Source organism: Melospiza melodia, chromosome 4 (genome assembly GCF_035770615.1).
Source record: "Melospiza melodia melodia isolate bMelMel2 chromosome 4, bMelMel2.pri, whole genome shotgun sequence".
Taxonomy (NCBI): domain Eukaryota; kingdom Metazoa; phylum Chordata; class Aves; order Passeriformes; family Passerellidae; genus Melospiza; species Melospiza melodia.
The window spans coordinates 90,187,849-90,208,492 of record NC_086197.1 but is presented as its reverse complement, the minus strand read 5'-3'; the positions used below and the strand labels follow the sequence as shown (position 1 = coordinate 90,208,492).

Here is a 20,644-nt window from a genome sequence, read left to right as displayed (position 1 = left end):
TCTTGTCCAAGAAAGGGAAAATCTATTGGTTTCAGCAGAGAAGGTTGAGGCATACAACTTTCAGCATCCTGCTGTTCCTCTGGACTCATCCTAAATCCAGAATGATTGCACTTTACTTTTTTTCATAGAATATGTACTTGTGCTAGTACATATTCTGTGTTGAGAGGCAATATGCAGAGCTGGAAGCCTTTGACATAAAGTCTCCAAAACAAAATAATTTTGCCTTATCAATCTTGCAAAACTCAAGGCCTAGGTTATCTTTTCAATTAGTTCAGCATTTTCCCCAAACAGTTCTGGTGCCTCTTTCAGATAATGTACCCAGGAAGTTCCCTTCTTCTATGATTATCCTGCAAGTCTTCTCCCAGATACACAAGGTAGGTTCTGATAGCTGGTAGACTACATGACTACATGGTCTCCTGCCTCCACACTCTTTATTTCAAGTAAAAGTTCTTCCTCCTCATGTTCCTAATTCACAGAAAAAGTGAAGCTGCCCTTGTGTCTTGCAAGGCTTCCTCTGAATTCTGTCTCATCACACCTTGAACAGTCTTGGAGCATGATGTGAAAAGGAAAACACTTGAAACAGACACGTACCTGCAAGATATAGTCCTGAACTTGATGGCAAAGCTGTGAGGCAGGGCAGTTTCTTCTGGGCTACCTCCTCTTCACACTGCTCCTCACACAAAGGATCTTTGAGTTACTCCATGAAGCCACACAACATTTTAGTCTCTTTACTCAGTTGCTGTGACATTTTTGCCACTGTTGAGAAATGTGCCAACAAGTACAAGATTATCTTAAGCACTCACTCTTTACAGATTTAAAGTGTCCCTTTATTTGTATTCACTCATTTGGACTGTAAATTCCATCTGTTGCATCATGTGCTAATAATAATATTTTATTTTCAGGTTATTACCACTGGAAACCCTGTCCTCGATTATGAAACTATGCCAAAGAGCTTTGATTTGCAGATTTTTGTTGAAGATACAACTGGAAGAACTGATCTTAACATATTGACTATTCATGTAACAGATAAAAATGAACATCCTGTATTTCGAGGAAATATGGCAATTCAAAGTAAGATGATAATAGAATTTGAAAAGAACAATACTTGAAAAGATGACATAAGCTTAAAAAAATTGATCTCATACAGTGCCTGTAGGTATGGTAGTCTAGGCATTTTCCTTTAGGAAAACAAGGGAGAAACAGGACGCTGTTTTTATTAGAGCTTTGTTTTACACCAAGAGTTGGTATGCTTCACCTTTGGAAATGCCCTTTTATTTTTCTTGAAGTTTTTTAAAAAAATTATTTAACCATTTTGAAGCAGCTGAAGAACTAAAGGAAAAAAATATACCAATAAATGCATATTTTTTAAAATTAGAAAATTGGAGTTTTCTGGGATTACAACCATTGAGTATGTAGTTAGTGGGAAACTGGACTGATTTGGACAAGCAAGATATTTTTAACAAGTGCATATCATATGTGCAAGAATTTCTGTGGGAAAACCATAAAAACCTTCCTTTGCAGATGTTTTAAATTTGCATACTGCGTTTACACTTGCACATGAGAAGTAAGTTGGAAACCAGTCTTAAGAATGAGACCTCAGAGCCTGTGATCTATGGTGGTACAAATGGAAAGAGGCAGAGAGTTCTGTCTCCTACACGGGGCAGTTGATGTTAACCAAGTTTACTTTTAGACCAGGGGCAAAGATGCCAGGGCAGGAATGTGCAGCAGCCTTAGGAATGGGGCTGGGGAGCCTGGGCTGCAGCTGTGGCCAGGGCAGGCTTTGCAAGTCTTGCTGTACCTGGTGTGAGTGACACTGCCATTGACAGAAAGGATGGGAAATAAATGTCTTACTCCCTGAGATCTTACCTTGCTTATTTACTAATGAAGAAGACCTGCAAAAATTGTACCAGATGTATCAGAATACAATGATTTGTTCATTATGTGTTCATGTGGCAGACAGAAAAGTTCAGTTCACTGCATAAAATACTGAGAGCCTGTTTGAACACTTTTGCTGTTCTAACAGCACTGTATGGCCAAGCATACTTCAATATTCAATTTAAAAAAATCTGAAAATGCTAAACTGTGATCCCTTTGTGGCAGGTACTCAGAGCTGGCTGCTAGCCCCCAGGTCTGCACTGACCACGCTGGCTGCACTTTTTCCTGCTGCTCAGGGATGTGTTCAGAGCAGCCTGCTCACATTCAGCCCTCCTCACTGATGCCTCCTGAGCACAGTGACATCCCTGATTCCATACAATACTTAGTTTGTAAAGCAAATTAGCTTCCCCCAGGGAAGAGGCTGTGTCATCTTCTTGGTATAGCTGATGTCTTGCATATCATGGGTGCCACTGGAACCTAATAATAATTAAATCTGACACTTGGAGGGATCGACACAGCATGAAACACACTACGTGGGAGCTTGTTACAAATAAAGGCATCAGCTTAACTCTCAGCTAGAGCTGCCATAAATTGGTGAGCACAGATGTCTGATCTGTCTGACTGTGTGGCTTTAGTTAACAGTACCAGCCACAATTAGACACTAATTGCACATTTGCTGTTTATGAAAAAGCATCTCCCTCTCATTAAACTTTGCATTCATGTTGTTGTCCTCTGGGAACAGCTCATTACGCTGCTCTGGGATTCCCACTGCTCTGATGAGGACCAGCAGTCAGTAGGGGTCACAGTGGAAATTAATAGTCCAGAAAGAGCAGATCCAGCAGACACAAAAGGGCATAAAGCAAATGATGTGATCTGAAGATCTGTTGTCCTGTTAATTGCTCTGCCCAAGGAGAGATGAGCCTGTTGCCAGTGGTCCAGTGTGGGATAGCCCAGCTGTGAGAATCCCTGGCATGGAAAGGAATGTACCTTGCACTGAATTATCAGCCTTAGCAAAGCAAGCCTTTAAATCAGTGCAGACCATTTGCTAATTATCTGCCTCACAGGTGTAAAGGAAAAGCAGAAATGAAGAGGAAAGGCTCTGAGCTCTCCTGACAGGGCACTGGGTGTGGTCAGGAAGGGGATGGTGGTGAGGACCTAGTACAGGATTGTATTCTTCCCATCTGCAGGGTAAAAACCCCACAGATGTAGCCCAAATGCACAACTTCCTCCATAACCTGTGAGCAACTCAAGATAGGCCATCAGGGAAGATCAGTCTTTGCCTTGGAGGGACAATTCATATTGCAATGGTGGTTGCCTGTTTACAGACATGTAATTGGTTTCTTTTTATCCTTTGAGTATCTGTGAACTTTGTGATGATTTTGGAATTACACTTGTGAAGAGAGAAGAAGCAGCAGGCAGTAATACATCCTGACAGCTTCAGTGCATCAGTCTCTTTGCTGCTGTGCCCTTTGCTTTACTCAGATAACACTTAGTCTTACATCCATGCAGCTGTGATGATCTATGTGCTGGAAGGGGCACCTCCAGAACGCATTTACCGAGTTGATGCAGCTGATCCTGAAAACGCAAAACTCAAAGTAAGTTGTATTAAACAAAAAACTCCAGAGACTGTATAATCTGCTGTGTCCGAAATGTGAATTACCATCATCTTTCAACAACTTCCTTCCTTATCAGAAACACAGGAAAAGTTTTAATCTGGAAAAAAAAGAAGCATTCTCAGTACTAAACTAAGAAAAAGCAGCCTTAATGCTTGGACATGAACTATATTTTAAATTCTCAGCCTTCCAAAATTAAGGGATATTGAAGGCAGAATTTGATATAGTTAATCAGAGACACAGTAAAAATTGTGAATTTAAAATTTAAAAAAGGCTTACAAAATATTTCTTGTAGATGAGAGTGACTAAAAGTAAGTAGAAATTTTAACCTTCTGTATCACAATTTAAATTCTCTTAAATGAGACAGTAGGGAAATCACAAGGCAAATGAATAGCAGGTTTTGGACAATCCCAGGACAAACTGTCACCTACCTTCAGTTATGAAAATGTGTTGGCTGATCTGAAAATACTCTTGGTATTTAGAAAAACTTGTGGAGAAAGATACATTGGTAGCTGGGGGAAAGTAAGTGCATTTAGCTAAGAATTTGCTTTATTTAGTTTGGCTTTATAAAATACAGTACATTCAAGAACTGAACCTGAAGATGCTGCTTCAATGTTCAGTGTTATTCATTAAAGCAATTAGCCTGAAGTCTGTGCTCAGCCTTTGCCCAGTGAAGCTGGGCTGGTGAGGAGGGAGGCAGAGCTGGGGGGGTTCAGCTCTGCTTTGTGTGTGAAAGCAATGGCAGGGAGTTCCATGTGCCCTCCAACCCCTGACACCTCTGAGGCATAGGAAGCTGCAAATAAAGAAATGCTCTTACACCCTTGGGCAGGTCTGCTCAGAGGCTTTTGCAGGTTATTTTTGTGGTGCTTGACCCTCCGTAACTTTCCCTGTTCTACAATGATAGGAATGAATGGAGAGATGTTTAAAGGTAAAAAGACTAATTTCTTGTTCTCTTCATTTCAGTATTCACTGGTCCCTGCAACAGCACCATTCTCAATCAGTGAAAGTGGAGCCATTTTTTCCACAAAAGAATTTGATTATGAGAAAGATCCACATAGGTGAGAATGTATTTTATTCCCATGGCCTATTAGCTTATAGTATCCAGAGAAATGTTTTCTGACATACACAGAATGATTCTTGTTCTGTTTTTCTTATTTCACAGTTACTTCTTAAATATAACAGTGACAGATCCAGATGGACTCAACTCAACTAGAACAGTGAATATAAATATAATTAACATCAATGATGAAAGGCCTTACTTTACCACGTGAGTAAAAATTTTCCATTGCTCTCAAAATGTAGGTGTTTTCTCAGGTTTACTACTTTGGCACCAGTGGGAGGGTTTAACATATGACAACAAAATATGACTGAAAAAAGTATTTTACTTTTGCTATAATTCCTATTCTTATACTGGAAAGCTTTGTCCTGATGTCACTCATTTATTCTTATTTGTATTCTTAATAGTTGAAAGTTTTCCAGGCTCTGTCTTTACACTAAGAACAGCCAAACAAGCTTGCTTTACTTGTTAGCATTTACAGAGGTTAAAGCTATGCAAAGATTCATGGACAAGTTCAGACAAGGAGGTTAATTTCACCCAGTGTGAATACAATCATATAGGGTTCTCTCCTTATGCTGATGGGCATTTCACCATAATTGTGTTTATTCATGCAGAAATGTCTAGACATAAAAAGGTCTCCCTTTTGATCAGTCTTCTCTTCCCAGACACACTTGTAAACAATCCTGGTGATCTTTGAAACGTTGTTGTCTCTTACTGTGTCATAAGCAGGAAATTGTGTCATAACACACAAGTCAGAAATAGTTTTTGAAGGCTAATGGAGTCAGGATATATTAAGAATTTAGAAAAATGGGAACAAATATGCATGTGCTACAAGCAGGCTGTTTTGCTCTGGAAAGCACAATGGATGGTTGTTTCTGAAGCAGGAGCTTGACAATTACTACAGCTGATCTGACTCTGTTGTTGATTTATCTATGTCACTTGCATGAGACACTGATGGGATTCAAGGCACTGTCATTGTGTCTCCTGGTTGTGATACTCTACAAGGCCCCTGCTGAGAATATTTATGATGGTTCTTCTCCTGCCACCTCTGCAACAGTGGAGACGGGATAGCACCTGGGGCCATCATGCCAGGAGGTTCCAGCCACTTGTTTGGAACAATCTTCTGGGTATTGTCTCGACCCAGAGCAAGGCATGGTTCCTGGGCTGAGGCCAATGATCTGGACCTTGGTGGATAAAGGGGTGAAGAATCTGAAGAAACAAAAGAATTAAACTTTAGAAATAGTCATGAATTGTTGTTGCTGTTGCTGTTGATTTTATATTTTTTTGCTACCTACTTAATACTTGAACCTCATGTCTGCAATAAACAACATTAATAACTCATTCCATGTTACTGTACTTCTGCAAGCAGGAGTGATGCCTTGGGAGGCTGCCTAGAACAGAGACTAGGCAGAGTTAAAGGAATAAAGTGGGTATTCATTAAAAGGCCTTCAGAGGATACACCCTGGGCAGTACAAGAGCTCAGCCAAGGCTACACCCAAGATGGACAACTGATCATGAGCTTTCACACTTTTAGAGGTTTCATTCCATTTACGTATTGGGGTTCATTGTCCAATTACACCTTCAGGTTATGAAGTCCCATCCTCCCAGATTGCTCTCCCCAGTTCCCTGTTTTTTATCCTTTTGGGGCATGAAGCTGCAATGGTGTCCTTAGTTCTCAAGCTGAAGAAGGATTGTTTTGTCTAATTGAACTGTGAAGAGAACTTGCTAACACTTTATATGAAGTTCAGAGTTATATACTAATGCAGTATCTGGAAAATATGAAAGCTGAAAACTTAAGGCATCATAAGGAATCTTCTTCCAAGTGCCAATGTCTGCACATTGTGTTCTAGACTGATTATTCCCTCCTAATGTTGCCATTTTTGTGTATTGATCCTTGTGTCTGGAATGCTAAAAGAGCTCTTTTAAATATTTATCCACTTGTTTGAATTAGTGACAACTGCAGTGACTTGAGAATCTGTAACATCTAAGACTTGTAGCACAAAAAGAATCTGGTATTGGTTTGAATCTTCTCCCTTTTAGATTGGCACTACAGATCAAAAAAGAGCAGCTCAGTTTGTAAAGAACTTTAGATTAAATTGCACTTGATGATCTATCCTTAATATGCCCATGTATGGCCTGTCCCCTGCTACAATGAGAGCTGCATGCTGGGGCTGAGTACTGCCTGACATAGTAATAATCAGTGCTGGGTAAGAGCTGGGGAAACTCGAGGAGTTAGCAAACCTCCTTTATTTTACCCCAATCATAGCTGTCAATAACAGAGTTTCAAAGAGTCTTTTTAATTGTTCCCATAGTATTTGCAAGCACATCTGGTTTTGGTGTTCACAACACTACATTGGCATTCATCCTTTTGAAATTGTTGCTGTTAAAATCAGTGGAAAACTTGTGGAGTCGGGAAAACAAAGGAGAAGACAAGAAAACAAGCATATGCTTCCTTTGCAATTACATGGCAGCGACTAAAAGGTCTGCTAGAGCCATCCTGTACAAAGCCACTGGCAGGTGGCAGACAGATGGACAGCAGGACACATGCCAGACACAGCTGTGTAGGAAGTGGCCCCAGCTCCTCCCCAGCTGTACTGGTGCTTTGTGCTATGGGGGTGTGCCCAGTAATGCCCCATTTCTTCCCAAAATATCTGGTGGGGATGGGATAACAACCAGGGTGCAGAAGGGTTTGTAGGGCTGTGAGGGTGGAGCTGGGCTGAGTTTGCTGTTCACAGAGAGGTTGGAGTTGGGGTCCCAGTGGGCCTGGGGAGTTTCCTGCCTTGGGCCAAAACCACTTAGAGCTGTGGGAGTGAGTGGGATCTGTTTCCTTCTGCGTGACTCTGGAAGCAGCAGGAGAACAAGGAAGGAAGGGACTCAATGCCAAGACCAGAAACTTCATAAATAACTGACACAGTAGGCTTCATAACCTCCTTGTTTTCTTCTGGCTGTAAGTTAGGTGTTTTTACTGGGAAAACCCTCTGTGATTTCTCTCCTGTGTGCTTGCCTCTTTTCATATGAACTGACAGAACAGTTGAAGACAGCGTGTCTCCATAACCATTTTTGAAATTGTGAGTGGAGATCTTGAGACATGGGATCTTCTGTTCTGTCTCTGCAATTCTCTGCTCCAATTGCTGAGTGCTCCATGATGTGTGTCTTCAGAGAACAGCAAAGGACTCATGTCTTCCTGTGCTGGGAACTACAGAGCAGGCAATTACCTAAGTGGTAGCATAGCATGTTTTAAAAGTGTAAAAAGTATTTAGTCTTGAAACACACTTCTAATGTTTTTTGAACTCTTGAGGACCTTCAACTCCCTTTGAGTTCTAGAATTAGGAGAAGCATGTGAGTTCGTGTGTGCTTCAGTAATATCAATCAGTCATCTGAAATTCCTTGCACCATTTTTGTCCTGGCCCATGCCTATTTTCACATGTGGTACAAGTACTGAAATTGTCCACCTGAGTACCCATATGAACACCAAACTGCCACCACTGTAAGCAATCCTGCACAATTGCCTGCCAGGCCATATTTGACCAATAAAACTCAATTCATGGGAAATTTGAGAGCTCTGTCATACCAACCAGCACTAGTAGAGAACCATTTTCCCAGTGTAAAATGCATCAGACAGACAGATGTTGCTGGGAGTTTGAGGCATGTTCATCTGTTAGGCACCCAGAAGAGTGCTCCTTCCTGCCTTGGCCTACTGCAGCAACAATTCAGTTTTTCTGTAACACTGTTGCCCCCCAGAAGGCTCCGGCACTCATTCCAAAAGATGATTAACTACATTACTTGTAATTTTTGCTTTTCTCTTGCAAAATGAGGGAATTAAAGGAAATGGCTCTTTGAGCTGGTGGCTCTTTAGGGAGATGGATGACATGACTTAATGGCCTCCTACCTGTGCAGCTTCCATGGTCCTGTGAAAGTCAAATTGCTTTTACTGTGGAAAAGTTGCAGAGGAAGAATACTTACTTGTGTGGCTGTGCCACGACCACATGCCAGTTCAGCTACTGCTGCATGTCCATCTGGCAGAACCCATGGATGGGATATTTATCCAGACATGCAAATAGCCATCTCTGAGCCCAGCAGCCCAGCCATGGCTCTGCTGCTACACTTGGCTTCTCAGCTAAGTCTGTAATCAGCTGCCCTTACAAAAAAAGATGCATGCTTTGCTGAATTTTATCTTGTAGAAAACAAAGAATATACCGGATTCCAGAGGAGCAAAGCCCAGGCACCAGTGTTGCCAATATGACAGCTAGAGATCCTGATGATGGAGATTCTCCCAGCAGACTTTTCTACAGCATCCAGTCATCTGACAGACGTTTTTCCATAAATTCAGGTCAGACAAACAAAAATGTTTCTTCTGACATCTGAAAAATAAAATAAAAAAAGACTGTCTATCGGAGAAATTATTTTTACCTTAGTTTTAAATAGACTTATTTTATTAAGTGGCTCCCTATAGCAATAAGGAATGCTCAGTCCCTTATAAGAAAGTGCAATTCTTTGGTCAGCTGACCAAGACTTGATAAGCTACCTTGAAGAAAGTAGACCAAGGGTGACTTCTTGACAAATACTAACTTGTGGCTGGAGGATGATGGTTCCTTGGGTGGAAGTAAGATTGCTGATTTATTTTTAATCTTTGAAGACTGCAGTGACCCTTCTGGGGTTCCTGAAATGTCTGCAGGTAGTTAGACTGTGATGTCCTCCATCCTGTGTGAAATCCTCTCTAGCACTGAGGTGCACAGCCAATCTACACCTCAAGTTCATTGTTCCATTCATGAGCCTCCTCAGACAAGACCATCCAAAGGAGTCTCTTTCTCATGGTGATTCCATCTTCTTCATGCTCTCTGGGCTCTGTACATCCGTTCCCCAGGGTTTTTTCCTCCAGGGCTGGCATTCAGTGACAGCTTTGCTCCTTGTCTGCTATTTCTTTGGATCTCTTTATCACAGTTGTAAGAAGTGCCACACAACACAGTGCTGTGGGGGATCAGGATGATCCATAAATGCTTTGGATTCCCTATGCCCTTTGGCCTTGTGTTGCCACCTTCCTCTTCATTCCACTCCAAAATGCAGAGGATGTGTGCACTGTTCTTTTAACTCCTTTGTGCTCTGGGAATAGTACTGTACCATAAAAATCTTCTATTTTTGACAGAGGCTAACAGAAGTGAAAAAAAGTATTAAGTGAGTGGCTGACCAGGGCACTTGGCACAGTTTGTCACAGCTCTGTTGATCTGTGAGTAGATTTGGACATGCTGACAGATGCTTGAATGATATGAGTGGAAAGAGAAGCTGTTTCACTAGCTAGGGAGCCAGGACAGCACAGGCATTAGCAGCTTGTTGTCCTTGGTACTCTGTGAATGCACTCAACTCTGGCTTGCACTAGAAGCTTGAGAGCAAGGGAGACCTAAATGCTTTACAAACCCTCTGCTGAGGCCTCCTAGGTGTATTTTTCAGCAATGGTATCTGGCCATTAATCTTACCCAGAATGTTCAGAACCATTCTGCATCACTTAAAAAAGTAACTAAACCCGCCATGATTTGCACAGAACAGAAGGCTTGTTTTTATTCTGCTACCTTTCTGTTGAGCTGCCCTGCCCTCCTGCATGTACACCATGACTGTGTGTTGCTTCCCCCCATGGTGAATGTCTGACTCGTGGCTGCTCTGGCAGCGACTGGAGAGTTGCAGGTGGCCGTGAGGATGGACCGGGATGCGCTTCCGCTGCGGCTCCATCCCAACATCTCCCTGGTGGTGCGGGCGGAGGACAGCCCCGGCAGCGGCCATGCCGGAGAGATGGAGATCACCATTGTTGTTGAGGATGTCAACGACAACCCCCCAGAATGCAACCCTTCTGCCTTCAGGTATGGAGTCTGTTCCTGGCTGCCTTGCTGCCCCAGGCCTGTGCGCAGACGAGGGCACAGCCCCAGACCCACGGCTGGAGGCTCCACTGGACATTTGTCACCTGCCCATCGTACAGGGCTGCTGTCCATCACAATGCACGGGTCACTGTCTGGGCTGCTTCCTCCATGGTTGCATATTTAGATCTAGCATTTAATTTAAAAAGTAAATCAATGTTTCGGCCTGTGATATATGAAGAGTTCAAAAGCAGAAACATGAGTTGCTTTGACGGGAAATGTGTTTGTTTTAAACAGGAAGGAAGCAAATGAAAATACCGCTCCTGGGACATTTCATGTTGATCTTAGAAATTACTGTAAAGATATTGATGCTGATCCATCAAACAACCAATTTATTTTCACTGGATTATCTGGTTTTGGAAGCAATAACTTTGCTCTGGAGTCCACTGGAAGACTTGTGGTCAGTCATTTGTGTCTTTATGTTAGATTACCCCATTAGAGAAGTCAACTTATGAAATATTAAAAGGGATTTTTTAGATTTATTGTACAAGAAAAGAAATTACTGTAATCCATTTCACAGTAGGTGTGATGTGGAGAATGACTGTTTTGACTGGTTGTGAACTATATACCCCTAGATAGGATGCTTTCTAAGGATTCTACAGAATTTAGTGAACAGAGAGTGTTTTCTTCAGTTTTAAATAAATGTGCTAGATAAGATTAAAAAAAATTCTTTTTTAGGGAGTGTGAAGCACCAACTTTGATATGGATAAACAGAGAAATTTGATGCCATTTCATACCCATTTACTCATGACAGACTGTGGAAGATCCTTGCTATTCAGCATGAAGAATTTAAATACTTGAGAAATCTCACACTCAGTAACTGGTCAGAATCGTAAAATCACTTTGAGTGGCAAATTTTCACAAAAGTGTGGTGGGATTTGCACTTCTGTGATTTTGCATGTCAAAATATGGATTCCTTATGCTGATAGCTGCTGGCAAGCTGGCATTGGCCAGAACCCCACCAGTTCCGGGACATGTGCAATGGTGGTTGTTTTTTTGCTTTAAAAAACCCCCGTGGGCAACTGCAGAAAAAAGGAAACAACAGAAAATAGGCATTCTGTCTTAAAAGTCAAGAGTGCTACAGGAGCAGTAAAATGATTTTGTATGGTTTACTTTAATTTTAGAACTGAGGTTTCCTTGTCAATAAGAACGCTCTCAGCTGCTTCATCTGCCAACATAAAAAGCATTTTCCTTCCTGCACAGGATAAGATTGTTGTCAAGCCTTTGATCCCTGTGTATGTGCAATGTAACAGACTGCACCAAGCAAGCTGCTCCTCAAGGAACCTCCCTGAAGATGCAGCCAGCAGGGGATGCCTCTGTGCTAGACCCACTGCCCCAAAGTTTATGAGGCCTCCACAGCAAGATAGAGAGCTCAGAAGATTAGGATTTAAATCTCTGTGAGCCACCATTTAGTAACAACTTGGTTCCTGAGAAAACACTCATGGCTAGACCTGATACCTTTTTTTAGTGTCTGCAGGCATGAGCTCAGGTGATAGCTCAAGATATCGCTGTTAGCAATTGCAGATCCTTGTTGAGCCAAGAAAGGGCAGCATAACCAGCCAGCTCATTACACAAGCTTTGCATTGACTAGGCAAAAGGTCAATACCTTATCATCCAAATTATTAAACTTCCTGCTCTAAAGGGGAAGAAATTTTGTTGGCAGAAATGTGAGCATGTGGAAAAAGCCTGGAATTCAATTCTGGAATTGACTATTAGTCTGTGTTATTCCTATAGAACAGTTCTATATACCCAAGAGGCAAATCATACTTAGAGAATGCTGAAAAGAATAATTGTCATCATGTGTACTGTGACTTAATGTATGGAGATATAAATATGATTATGTTCCTTTCTATTTAGATGACTGGAACTATTGATCTAGAAAACCCAGCTAATCCAGGAGTTGAAGTTTATACTTTGACTGTCAGGGTGCAAGATATTGCCCATCCTAACTACTCAAGCAAGTATCCCTTTTACATTTCTTTTGATAGTTTTCTGTGCTATAACATCATGGAGAGAGGAATACCATATGTATTTTGAATGTATGCATGAGAAAATTTCACAGCCATACTTAACTATGATTTAATCTTCTGATTTAATCTTCTGTTATATTTCCAGATATCATCTACATTTACATCAGGATAAAGCCAGTGAATGAATTTTTTCCAGTCTTCCGTAATTTATCTTATGTATTTAGTGTTTCAGAAATTACTAAAGGTACAGTAAGTAGCACCTAAATGATAGAAACAATGTTGCCATGTTGTTAAGTGCCTTTTTGCTCCAAATGAATTTTCATATATGTAGATGAGGCAAATGGCTCAAAGTTCCAGTTCAAATAGGGTCTCCACCATGCAACCACCTACTACCCTTAAATAGACTAAACTGGCAAAAACTCCAATTGTACAGATGGAAGCTGAGACAGAGACAAATTCAGCAATTTCACAAGAAATCTGTGGCAGTGCCAGGAACTGAACTCAGATGTCTTGTTTTAGACTGTCTTTCTGCTCGTGCTAAATTAGCCTTTTGGAGGGACTGTGGTGGTGCACAGAAACCTTTACAGACTGACACAGATGAGTGAGGACTCCCTTGGCCCAGCCATGCAGCACTTCTGCTGAGCTTCCCTATACATTCCTGTGTTTTGGCATTTATTGTTAGCAGCCCGTGTACAGGGGAGCCACAGCACACCACAGGCAAATGGTGCCTATCATACCATTGCTTTATTTTTCTTGGGTGAAAAACTCCAACCAAATCTTTAGTTCAGGTTCATCTGTGCCTTGTATTACTTTAAATGTTAATGAATATGGGGGTTTTTGTCTCTCAGTTGGATCCAGCATTGGAAGAGTGCATGCCACAGACAAGGACTGGCCACCCAGTGTCATCACTTACTCCATTGTAGCTGGAGCTGGCACCAGGGATTACACAAATATCTTCTGGATCAGCCCAACGAAAGGAGATGTGAGGATTTTAGCTAGGTTAGACTATGAAACAACTCAGAAACATATTTTCACAGTACAGGCCTCAGACCAACAGAAGTCTACAACAGCATCAGTGAGTAAATCCACTCTACTACTTCACCTTTACCTACATCTTTCTCTCTTCTTCCTAGCAAGAGCAGTAAGACACTGGGCAAAGCACTTTCTGTAAAAGGCAAGAGCATCCCTGCCCAATTATATATATACTCAGATGAAAGAGATATTGTTTACTCAGTCTTGGTTTATTTCTCACAAAAAGGATAAAATAATATTTCAATATTTTTGACTGTGGTGTTCAATTCTCAGACTTCTTTTTCTTATTTTACCTGGACAGTGAAGTTGTTTTACTGTGCCCTAGACAATTTAAGTTATTCTTTATGGCTACAGAGGTACTAGAAAATAGAAAAAGGACAGCCAGGTAACACAATTTAATTGTAGCCATGCTTAGTGGTAAACTCTTTTTGGAGTCTCTGTAGTGTCCCTTGGCCCTCAAACATACTTTTGATTTTGTTTGTCATTTCTTTCCCTGCAAAGTGTCCAAAGTAATGTGAGAATTGTGTTGCAGAGCTGTTTTCATGGAGTGGTACAGAGAGGATATGGTTTGAATAGCAGGGTTGGGCTTAGGTTTTCTGCCCAGACCTATTTTATTCAGAAGAAAAAGCATAGATGCTATATCCACAAAGGTATTTTACAGTAACTTTTTTCAAGGAATCCCGGTGTCCCTCACAGACAGGCTCCTTTTGACTTCTTTTCACACTTTCTCCCTCATGACTGCTTTACATTTGATTTTTACACATCTCTTGGGGGTGACGCAGGTACTAGGCTTGCTTTTCATTCCAGCCAAGCACCACCCATAGAGCTGCTATCGAGGAGGTATTTAATCTCTTTATCATCTACAATATTTTAAGATGACAATTAATGAAAACAGCATCAGAAGCTTTTACCGATGTCAAGCTTGTTTGTTGTCTGACAAACTGACATTAGAAAGAAGAACTTTGAGAAGGGTAACCTTTTTCTTTTAGCTAACTAATCCCAGGTGACATAAACACATCTGGTTCTACTCAGGGTGCTCCTACCCATGCAGGAGGCCATTACCAGCATTTCTCTCTCACTGGGAACAGTCTATAAACACTTTTCCTTCCATGGATCATACTCTAAATGGTTATTAAATATGCTAAGAAGCATAACTAATGATTGTGAAGTAAACTGAGAGTTTTGGAAGGGAGTTTAATGATTCTGTGGTACTATTATTATTTCTCATTTTCACTATAACACAATTCAGATTGCTCAAAGAGACATATCAGCTTGAAAAGCCTTCACTTTTGGAAGATGGCTCAGCTTATGGAACCTGTTCCAGAAGAAATGCTGATCACAAGAAGAATTGAAGAACAAATGATCACAGATATTTTCTGGCAGGAGCTAGGCTGGAAGGGGACTTCAGTGCTCTTCAACTGTTGTTCATCAAAAGAACAAAATGGGCAAAAGCAAATAGTTTCTGAAATTAGCAAAATTCTGTCCTGGCACACTGAAGCAGCTTCAGCTTGCTATTGCTCTTTTCTTCCAGGTAACTGTGAATGTTTTGGAAGTAAATGATGAAGAACCAGTTTGTTCACCCAATTTCTTCTCACTTCAAATCCCAGTCGATTTAGCTGTTGGGACCAATGTTAATGGCTTCAGGATTGAATGTCAAGATCGTGATTCTGATCCCAGGTCTTTCCGTTACTTCATTAATGAAGGTACTGTGTCACAGTGGGCGAGCTGGGAACAGTGGGAAAAAATACCAAATGCTGACAGTTCACTTGTATTTATAAACAAATATCTAACAGAGTTTGTGTGCTAATTTCATGGTGAGCTAGCTGTGATCCACAAGTTCTGCACATCATTACACTGATCCTCTCCACAAGCTGGTTACTGGTGCTACAGGTGCTAGCAGCTAGAACCACTCCCTTGCAAGGCTGCATTGCCTGCCATATTAATTAATAGGCTATTAATTACTCAGTTGACAAGAACTTCAGAAGAATGAGCTGGAAAGGTGTGCAGTGTCAAATTTCCCTTCCAATTACAGCTGAGTAAATCTTGAGAAATGATGGAAAGTTCTGTATTTCTGCATATCTCACCATCACATAGATGGTGGTGCACTGTTCAAAACAACTGCTCCAACCTGCATATCATAGGTCCATGCTGTATGCAATAAACCCTCTTTTTAAAAATCCTTCTTTGAACCAAGTGATCAGCTGCATCCACTTGGAGAACTGCAGTGGTGTGGGATGAGACTCAGCTTCACAAAAATGGAAACGCTCTCTTGGGGCAATTCCTTCTTTTGTTGCTGAGGTGACTGCTGTGAAGGAAGGAGCAGATTGTCCAGGGGCCACTAAAAGAGCTGTGAATATCAAAAGAGGGAATCTCTGTCTTACTGCAGTCCTATGATGCCACAGAAAGAGCTCTGCAGACATGATATTGACACATGATTCCATACAAATGGCATGGCTGTGTTAGTAAATCAGTGTCTGATCATGGGCCCAGTCCTGGTGGTACAGACCTGAGCTGTGTCATGCATTGGCCTCTGAGTCACAGAGCAGCTCATGGCCCTTTTTGTGCTATAAAACAGGCATGGCCTTCCAGGACATGTCAACTCTTCATCTCTGTGGGGCTGCAAGAGCAAAACCAAAGCACATTTGGTGCCTTTTCAGGGCTCTGATTTCCTGTATATGTGGTCTGTCCATATCCTCACCGCTGGAGCTGGTCTGCCTGCAGCCTGGGCCATGAGCAGCTCTCCAGCTACAATGGACAGAAAGCAAAGGGTGGGGGCCAGCATTTCTGAACTCTCCTCCCTGCCCCATGGTGCTGACAAAGCACTGCAAGGAATTAATGTTACTGAGCCATTAACTCTCTTCAAAGGCCACTGCCTCTGGGCAGATGGAGAATCCTTGGAGAGGGGCTGGAGCAGCGCTCCAGGGGCACCCCAGTATTGGAATGAGCTCTGCCACAGGGCAGGGTCCTCACCCCAGCTGGGTGTTGTTGGGTGCTACCCTGGTTGTAAGTTCAGGTCATTCAGGTGACCTCTTGTGTGCCCTGTGGCTCTGAAGTGTTTCCACAGCCTCCTCTCTGCTATGTCCCCATAGCAGGTCTCATTCTAGATTGTCATGCTTTTGTGACTGTGCTGGTTTAAATTATTTTATGTGGTACAAGGAAGATCAAGGAGCCCTTCCTGTCGTTGACATTTCACCACACTTCACCACTTGTTACACACATTTACTTTAATATGGGATTAAAGTAATTTTTTTTTGTATTTTGGTGTTACCTTTTTGCAGGCAATGAGAACAGTCATTTCACCTTTTCACCAAGTGCTGGCTCCAACACATCTCGTCTGATTCTTACATCAAGGTTTGACTATGAGATTGGACTTGATACAAAATGGATTTACAGTCTGCGTGTCCACATAACAGATGACAATTTAGTATCTGCCAGGGACAAAACTACACACTTAACTAAAACTGGAACAGTGACCTTAAGCATCAGAGTTATCCCAAACCCAACTACTGTCACAACCACTACGGTAAGTTCACTAAAGCTTATGTCCAGTTCTGCATTTCTTTTAGGGAGTAATCTCCACAGGAGTAAGGAGAAGAGGGTAGATGTATGAAAAAGGAAAGCAAAACCCTGGAGTGCATCTAGTCCTGGGAGGTTCTGAGCCTTTTGCTCTTATGGTGAAGCCACAGGTGGTTCATGTGCTTAGTGTCATGAAGGATTAGTCCCAGGTACAGAGTCATAACATGTGTTTTGTATTTCAGTTTCTAAAACAAAAAGGGCAGGAAGCCAAAGGACCGGGCATGCTGCCATTACCATACAACTGGAAAGTTAAAGATTTTGGCAGCTTTATTAATAAGAAAAGAGCAGGGATTAACCTTTGCCTGGAACCTTAAAATTACCTCATGCATTTTGCACTACTTCTTTTTTTATTCATAACTATTCACTCCCCCATGTGCCTTGCAGTTTTCTGTGCTTTTTTATCATTGGAGCACATTAATCTGTGGCTATCAGAGTTGAAACAGACAACAACAGCAACAACAACAACAAATCCTCATCATTTAAAAGCGTCCCTTTTCCAGACCTGAGATCACTGTCGTGTAAAACTTGGAGCAGCATGTCAGGAAATGAAGCAGTTTTGCACAGCTCAGTGTGTTGCTGCAGTTTCAGCAGATTTCAGACAGCAAATCCAGAGGGGTGGGATGGGTCTTTCCTGAGCTCCACGCCCATGTGATGGTCTATGGCTGAGCTGAGTAAGCCTGCACAGCTTTTGGCAGCCCAGGTGGGATCTAACCTTGCACATCCTGTGGAGATGTGGGCCTGTGTCCCAGCAATCCTGTTCACTCCTCTGCACAGCCATTCCAGCTGAGCTCTGTCTTACCAGTTCAGTTCTGAAGCTGATTTCCCTCAGGGTGGTGCAGGATGTGCAGAGAGCTTGCTTTTGTCTTGTCTGTAGATGTGACACAGCCTGAAGGTACAGACCACTCCGTCTCCATCCTTGTACCAGTCATGCCTTGCTGCACCACCCTCCATCATCCACAGTCCATCCATTCCCTGCCTGCCTGCAGATGGCATTATCCTCTTCTCTCTTGCATGCAGGAATGAAAGCAGGAATATCCAAGTGAAGTGGTAAAAGAGGCCTTTGCTGTAAAATGGTCTAGATCTTCTGGAGGCTTCTGGTAACTGAGCCAGAACCAAAGGGTCCTGCAAACAGCAGGATCATACCATACAGATCAGACCATACAAATCTGGTTGCTTTGCCCTGAACATGCTTAGCTCCAAATTTTCAGACTGATTAATAACCTATTCTTATCTAATGATCTTTTGGGAAGGAATAAATGATTTTTTCACTGCCTTCTACTCCCCCAACTTGATGTGGAAATGAAAAGTTAAGCTGAAAAAATTTATTCTGTATTTCTTTCCCATGCTTCACCACAACTACAAACAGTCTCAACCACATACCACAGCATTAAATCTGTCTCCCCAGAGATATCAATCTTCCACTTGCAGGCTATTTTCCAGAAGAGCACTTCCAATACAGCAAATCCTCCCATCACTACTCTTTACATGTGTTCAGTGCTCAGCTCGATGAGTCAGAAACTGGAAAGCTGTTTAGGTAGTGTAGAAAAGAAGCCCCATTACAAAATGTCACTTGTGACTTCAGTCCAGTGAGGAGAAAGTGGTGGTGGTGATATTGAGAATATTTGAGCATTTCTCTAAGGATTGGATGTATATTTTTTTGACAAGACTAAATAGATTATTTTAAAATTACCTTTAAACTGGAAAGAAATAGATACCCTGCTCAATTTCATACTCAGCGTGATTACAATTGTCTTACAGAAAATTAAAGAAAAACTTCAGTTGGTGATCAAAACTAATAGTACCACACTAGGTAATGAACTAGGTAGAGTGAATGAGTAATTTCTGAAATGTGTGAGAATAGTTTCATGATGGGACCTTAATGAATGAGCTGTTAACACCAAATGATGTGCCAGCTCCTAGATGTGTCTCCTTACACTCAGGAAGATGTGGGAGATTGCAACTGCTCAGGAAGTGTGGTTTTTCCTTCTGGAACGAGTCACTGGGTAAAAAAGAAGGAGTTCCATTTCTTTTTATACAATAACCCAGTTTCTTAGGGTTCAACTCCTCTTACAAAGCAGTCTGAATGATTACTGCAGTGAAGATGACCTACTTCCAGTTTTGCCTTAGGTAAAAAGAAAACAGTATCTCAGTAATGGCAGTATTCCCTGAACTTGCCCACCCTCCACCAGCGTGCTTACAGCCTCTCAGGCAACCTGAGACTCTTAAACCCCACCACTCTCAGAATCTCTGCTGCTCAGAGTGACCCCGAGATACATTAGAAAGTCTCTTTTCCCAGCCCGGCACTTGGAGAAGGAGTCAGAGCTCTTCAGTTCTTGGTCCTAAGGTTGTTTATTGTATCTTAGCTATAAAATTCTTTCTCCTGTCCAGCTGAGGTCTGCTCAGTAAGACAGTCAGAGGCACTCTGCCCACCTCCCGGGCAGTGTTATCTTTATATAATAAAAACCACAGGTACAATATTTACAATTACTTTCCAATACCTATCACCTGCGTAAGACAGTGAGCTTCTACTCTAAACCAATCTAAAAGTGCCAACATCACAGCAGAAGATGGAGGCCAAGAAGAAGAAGGAGAAAGGCTGGACATGCCAGGATTCCTCCATCTTGCCCCCTGTACCCCCATTCTAAAAACCTCAAAAAGCCTATTCACCCTGTGATAAATTCACTGTCATTCTACTTAAACTGTTGTGGCTTGTAATTCTTCATGTAAAGGTTGGTAATTGTTTTTTCCAAGGGCTAAATCAGAGGCACAGGGGTCTTGGGCTCTGTGCCAAGGTCTCTGAGCCCCGCAGACAGGGGTTCAAGGAGCTGCCAGGGCAGTCAGCAGGCAGGAGCATGGCACGAGTCCCTGCCTCCCTTCACCTCCCTGTGCCCATCACTTGCCGAGCCCTGGGCCGAGCTGGGCTGCCTCAGCCAGATAAAAGGTGATCTGGTGTCAGCATGCAGCCCTGAGGAACTCTTCTGTCTTGTTTTAAAAGCCTGGCGTGACTGTTGTGACCAGAAGAGAGAACCTGTACTCTCCATCAGCATGGTACGTGCCGTTCGTGGTCACCCTCGGCGCGCTGCTGCTCCTGGGGCTGCTGGGCCACCTGGGGCTCCTGCTGCTGACACGGCTCCGTAGCTGCTGCCCCCCGGCAGGGAAGGCACACAGCACCTCTCTGTGAGTCCCCACATGGCACTCTGGGCAAGCCCCAGCACCCCCTGGCAGTGACAGAGAGGGCTCAAGCCTTTCTGCCATGATGGTATCAGTGCTTTGAACCTTCTCTAGCAGTATGGCCTGTACCTGGGGCTCCTGCTGCTGACATGGTTCTGCTGCTCCCTGGCAGGGAAGGCACACAGCACCTCTCTCTGAGTCCCCAAAGGGCACTCTGGGCAAGCCCCAGCACCCCCTGGCAGTGACAGAGATGGCCTTTCTGCCATGATGATGTTGCTGCTTTGAATCTTCTCTAGCAGTATGGCCTGTACCTGGGGCTCCTGCTGCTGACACAGTTGCTGCCCCCAGGCAGGGAAAGCACACAGCACCTCTCTCTGAGTCCCCAAAGGGCACTCTGGGCAAGCCCCAGCACCCCCTGGCAGTGACAGAGAGGGCCTTTCTGCCATG

General features: G+C 42.6%; 1 protein-coding gene across 1 annotated transcript in view; it reads left to right on the top strand.

Annotated features, from left to right (window-relative positions):
- Positions 1-20,644, top strand: part of CDHR3 (cadherin related family member 3) — a 34,935-nt gene that overhangs the window by 6,686 nt on the left and 7,605 nt on the right. The window contains exons 3-15 of the mRNA XM_063155934.1: positions 903-1,071; positions 3,385-3,470; positions 4,452-4,546; positions 4,651-4,755; positions 8,727-8,875; positions 10,205-10,394; positions 10,686-10,848; positions 12,306-12,405; positions 12,564-12,662; positions 13,267-13,493; positions 14,982-15,153; positions 16,729-16,973; positions 20,022-20,203. Coding sequence (XP_063012004.1) covers positions 903-1,071; positions 3,385-3,470; positions 4,452-4,546; positions 4,651-4,755; positions 8,727-8,875; positions 10,205-10,394; positions 10,686-10,848; positions 12,306-12,405; positions 12,564-12,662; positions 13,267-13,493; positions 14,982-15,153; positions 16,729-16,973; positions 20,022-20,203 — 1,982 coding nt within the window. The remainder of the gene's footprint in view (positions 1-902; positions 1,072-3,384; positions 3,471-4,451; positions 4,547-4,650; positions 4,756-8,726; positions 8,876-10,204; positions 10,395-10,685; positions 10,849-12,305; positions 12,406-12,563; positions 12,663-13,266; positions 13,494-14,981; positions 15,154-16,728; positions 16,974-20,021; positions 20,204-20,644) is intronic.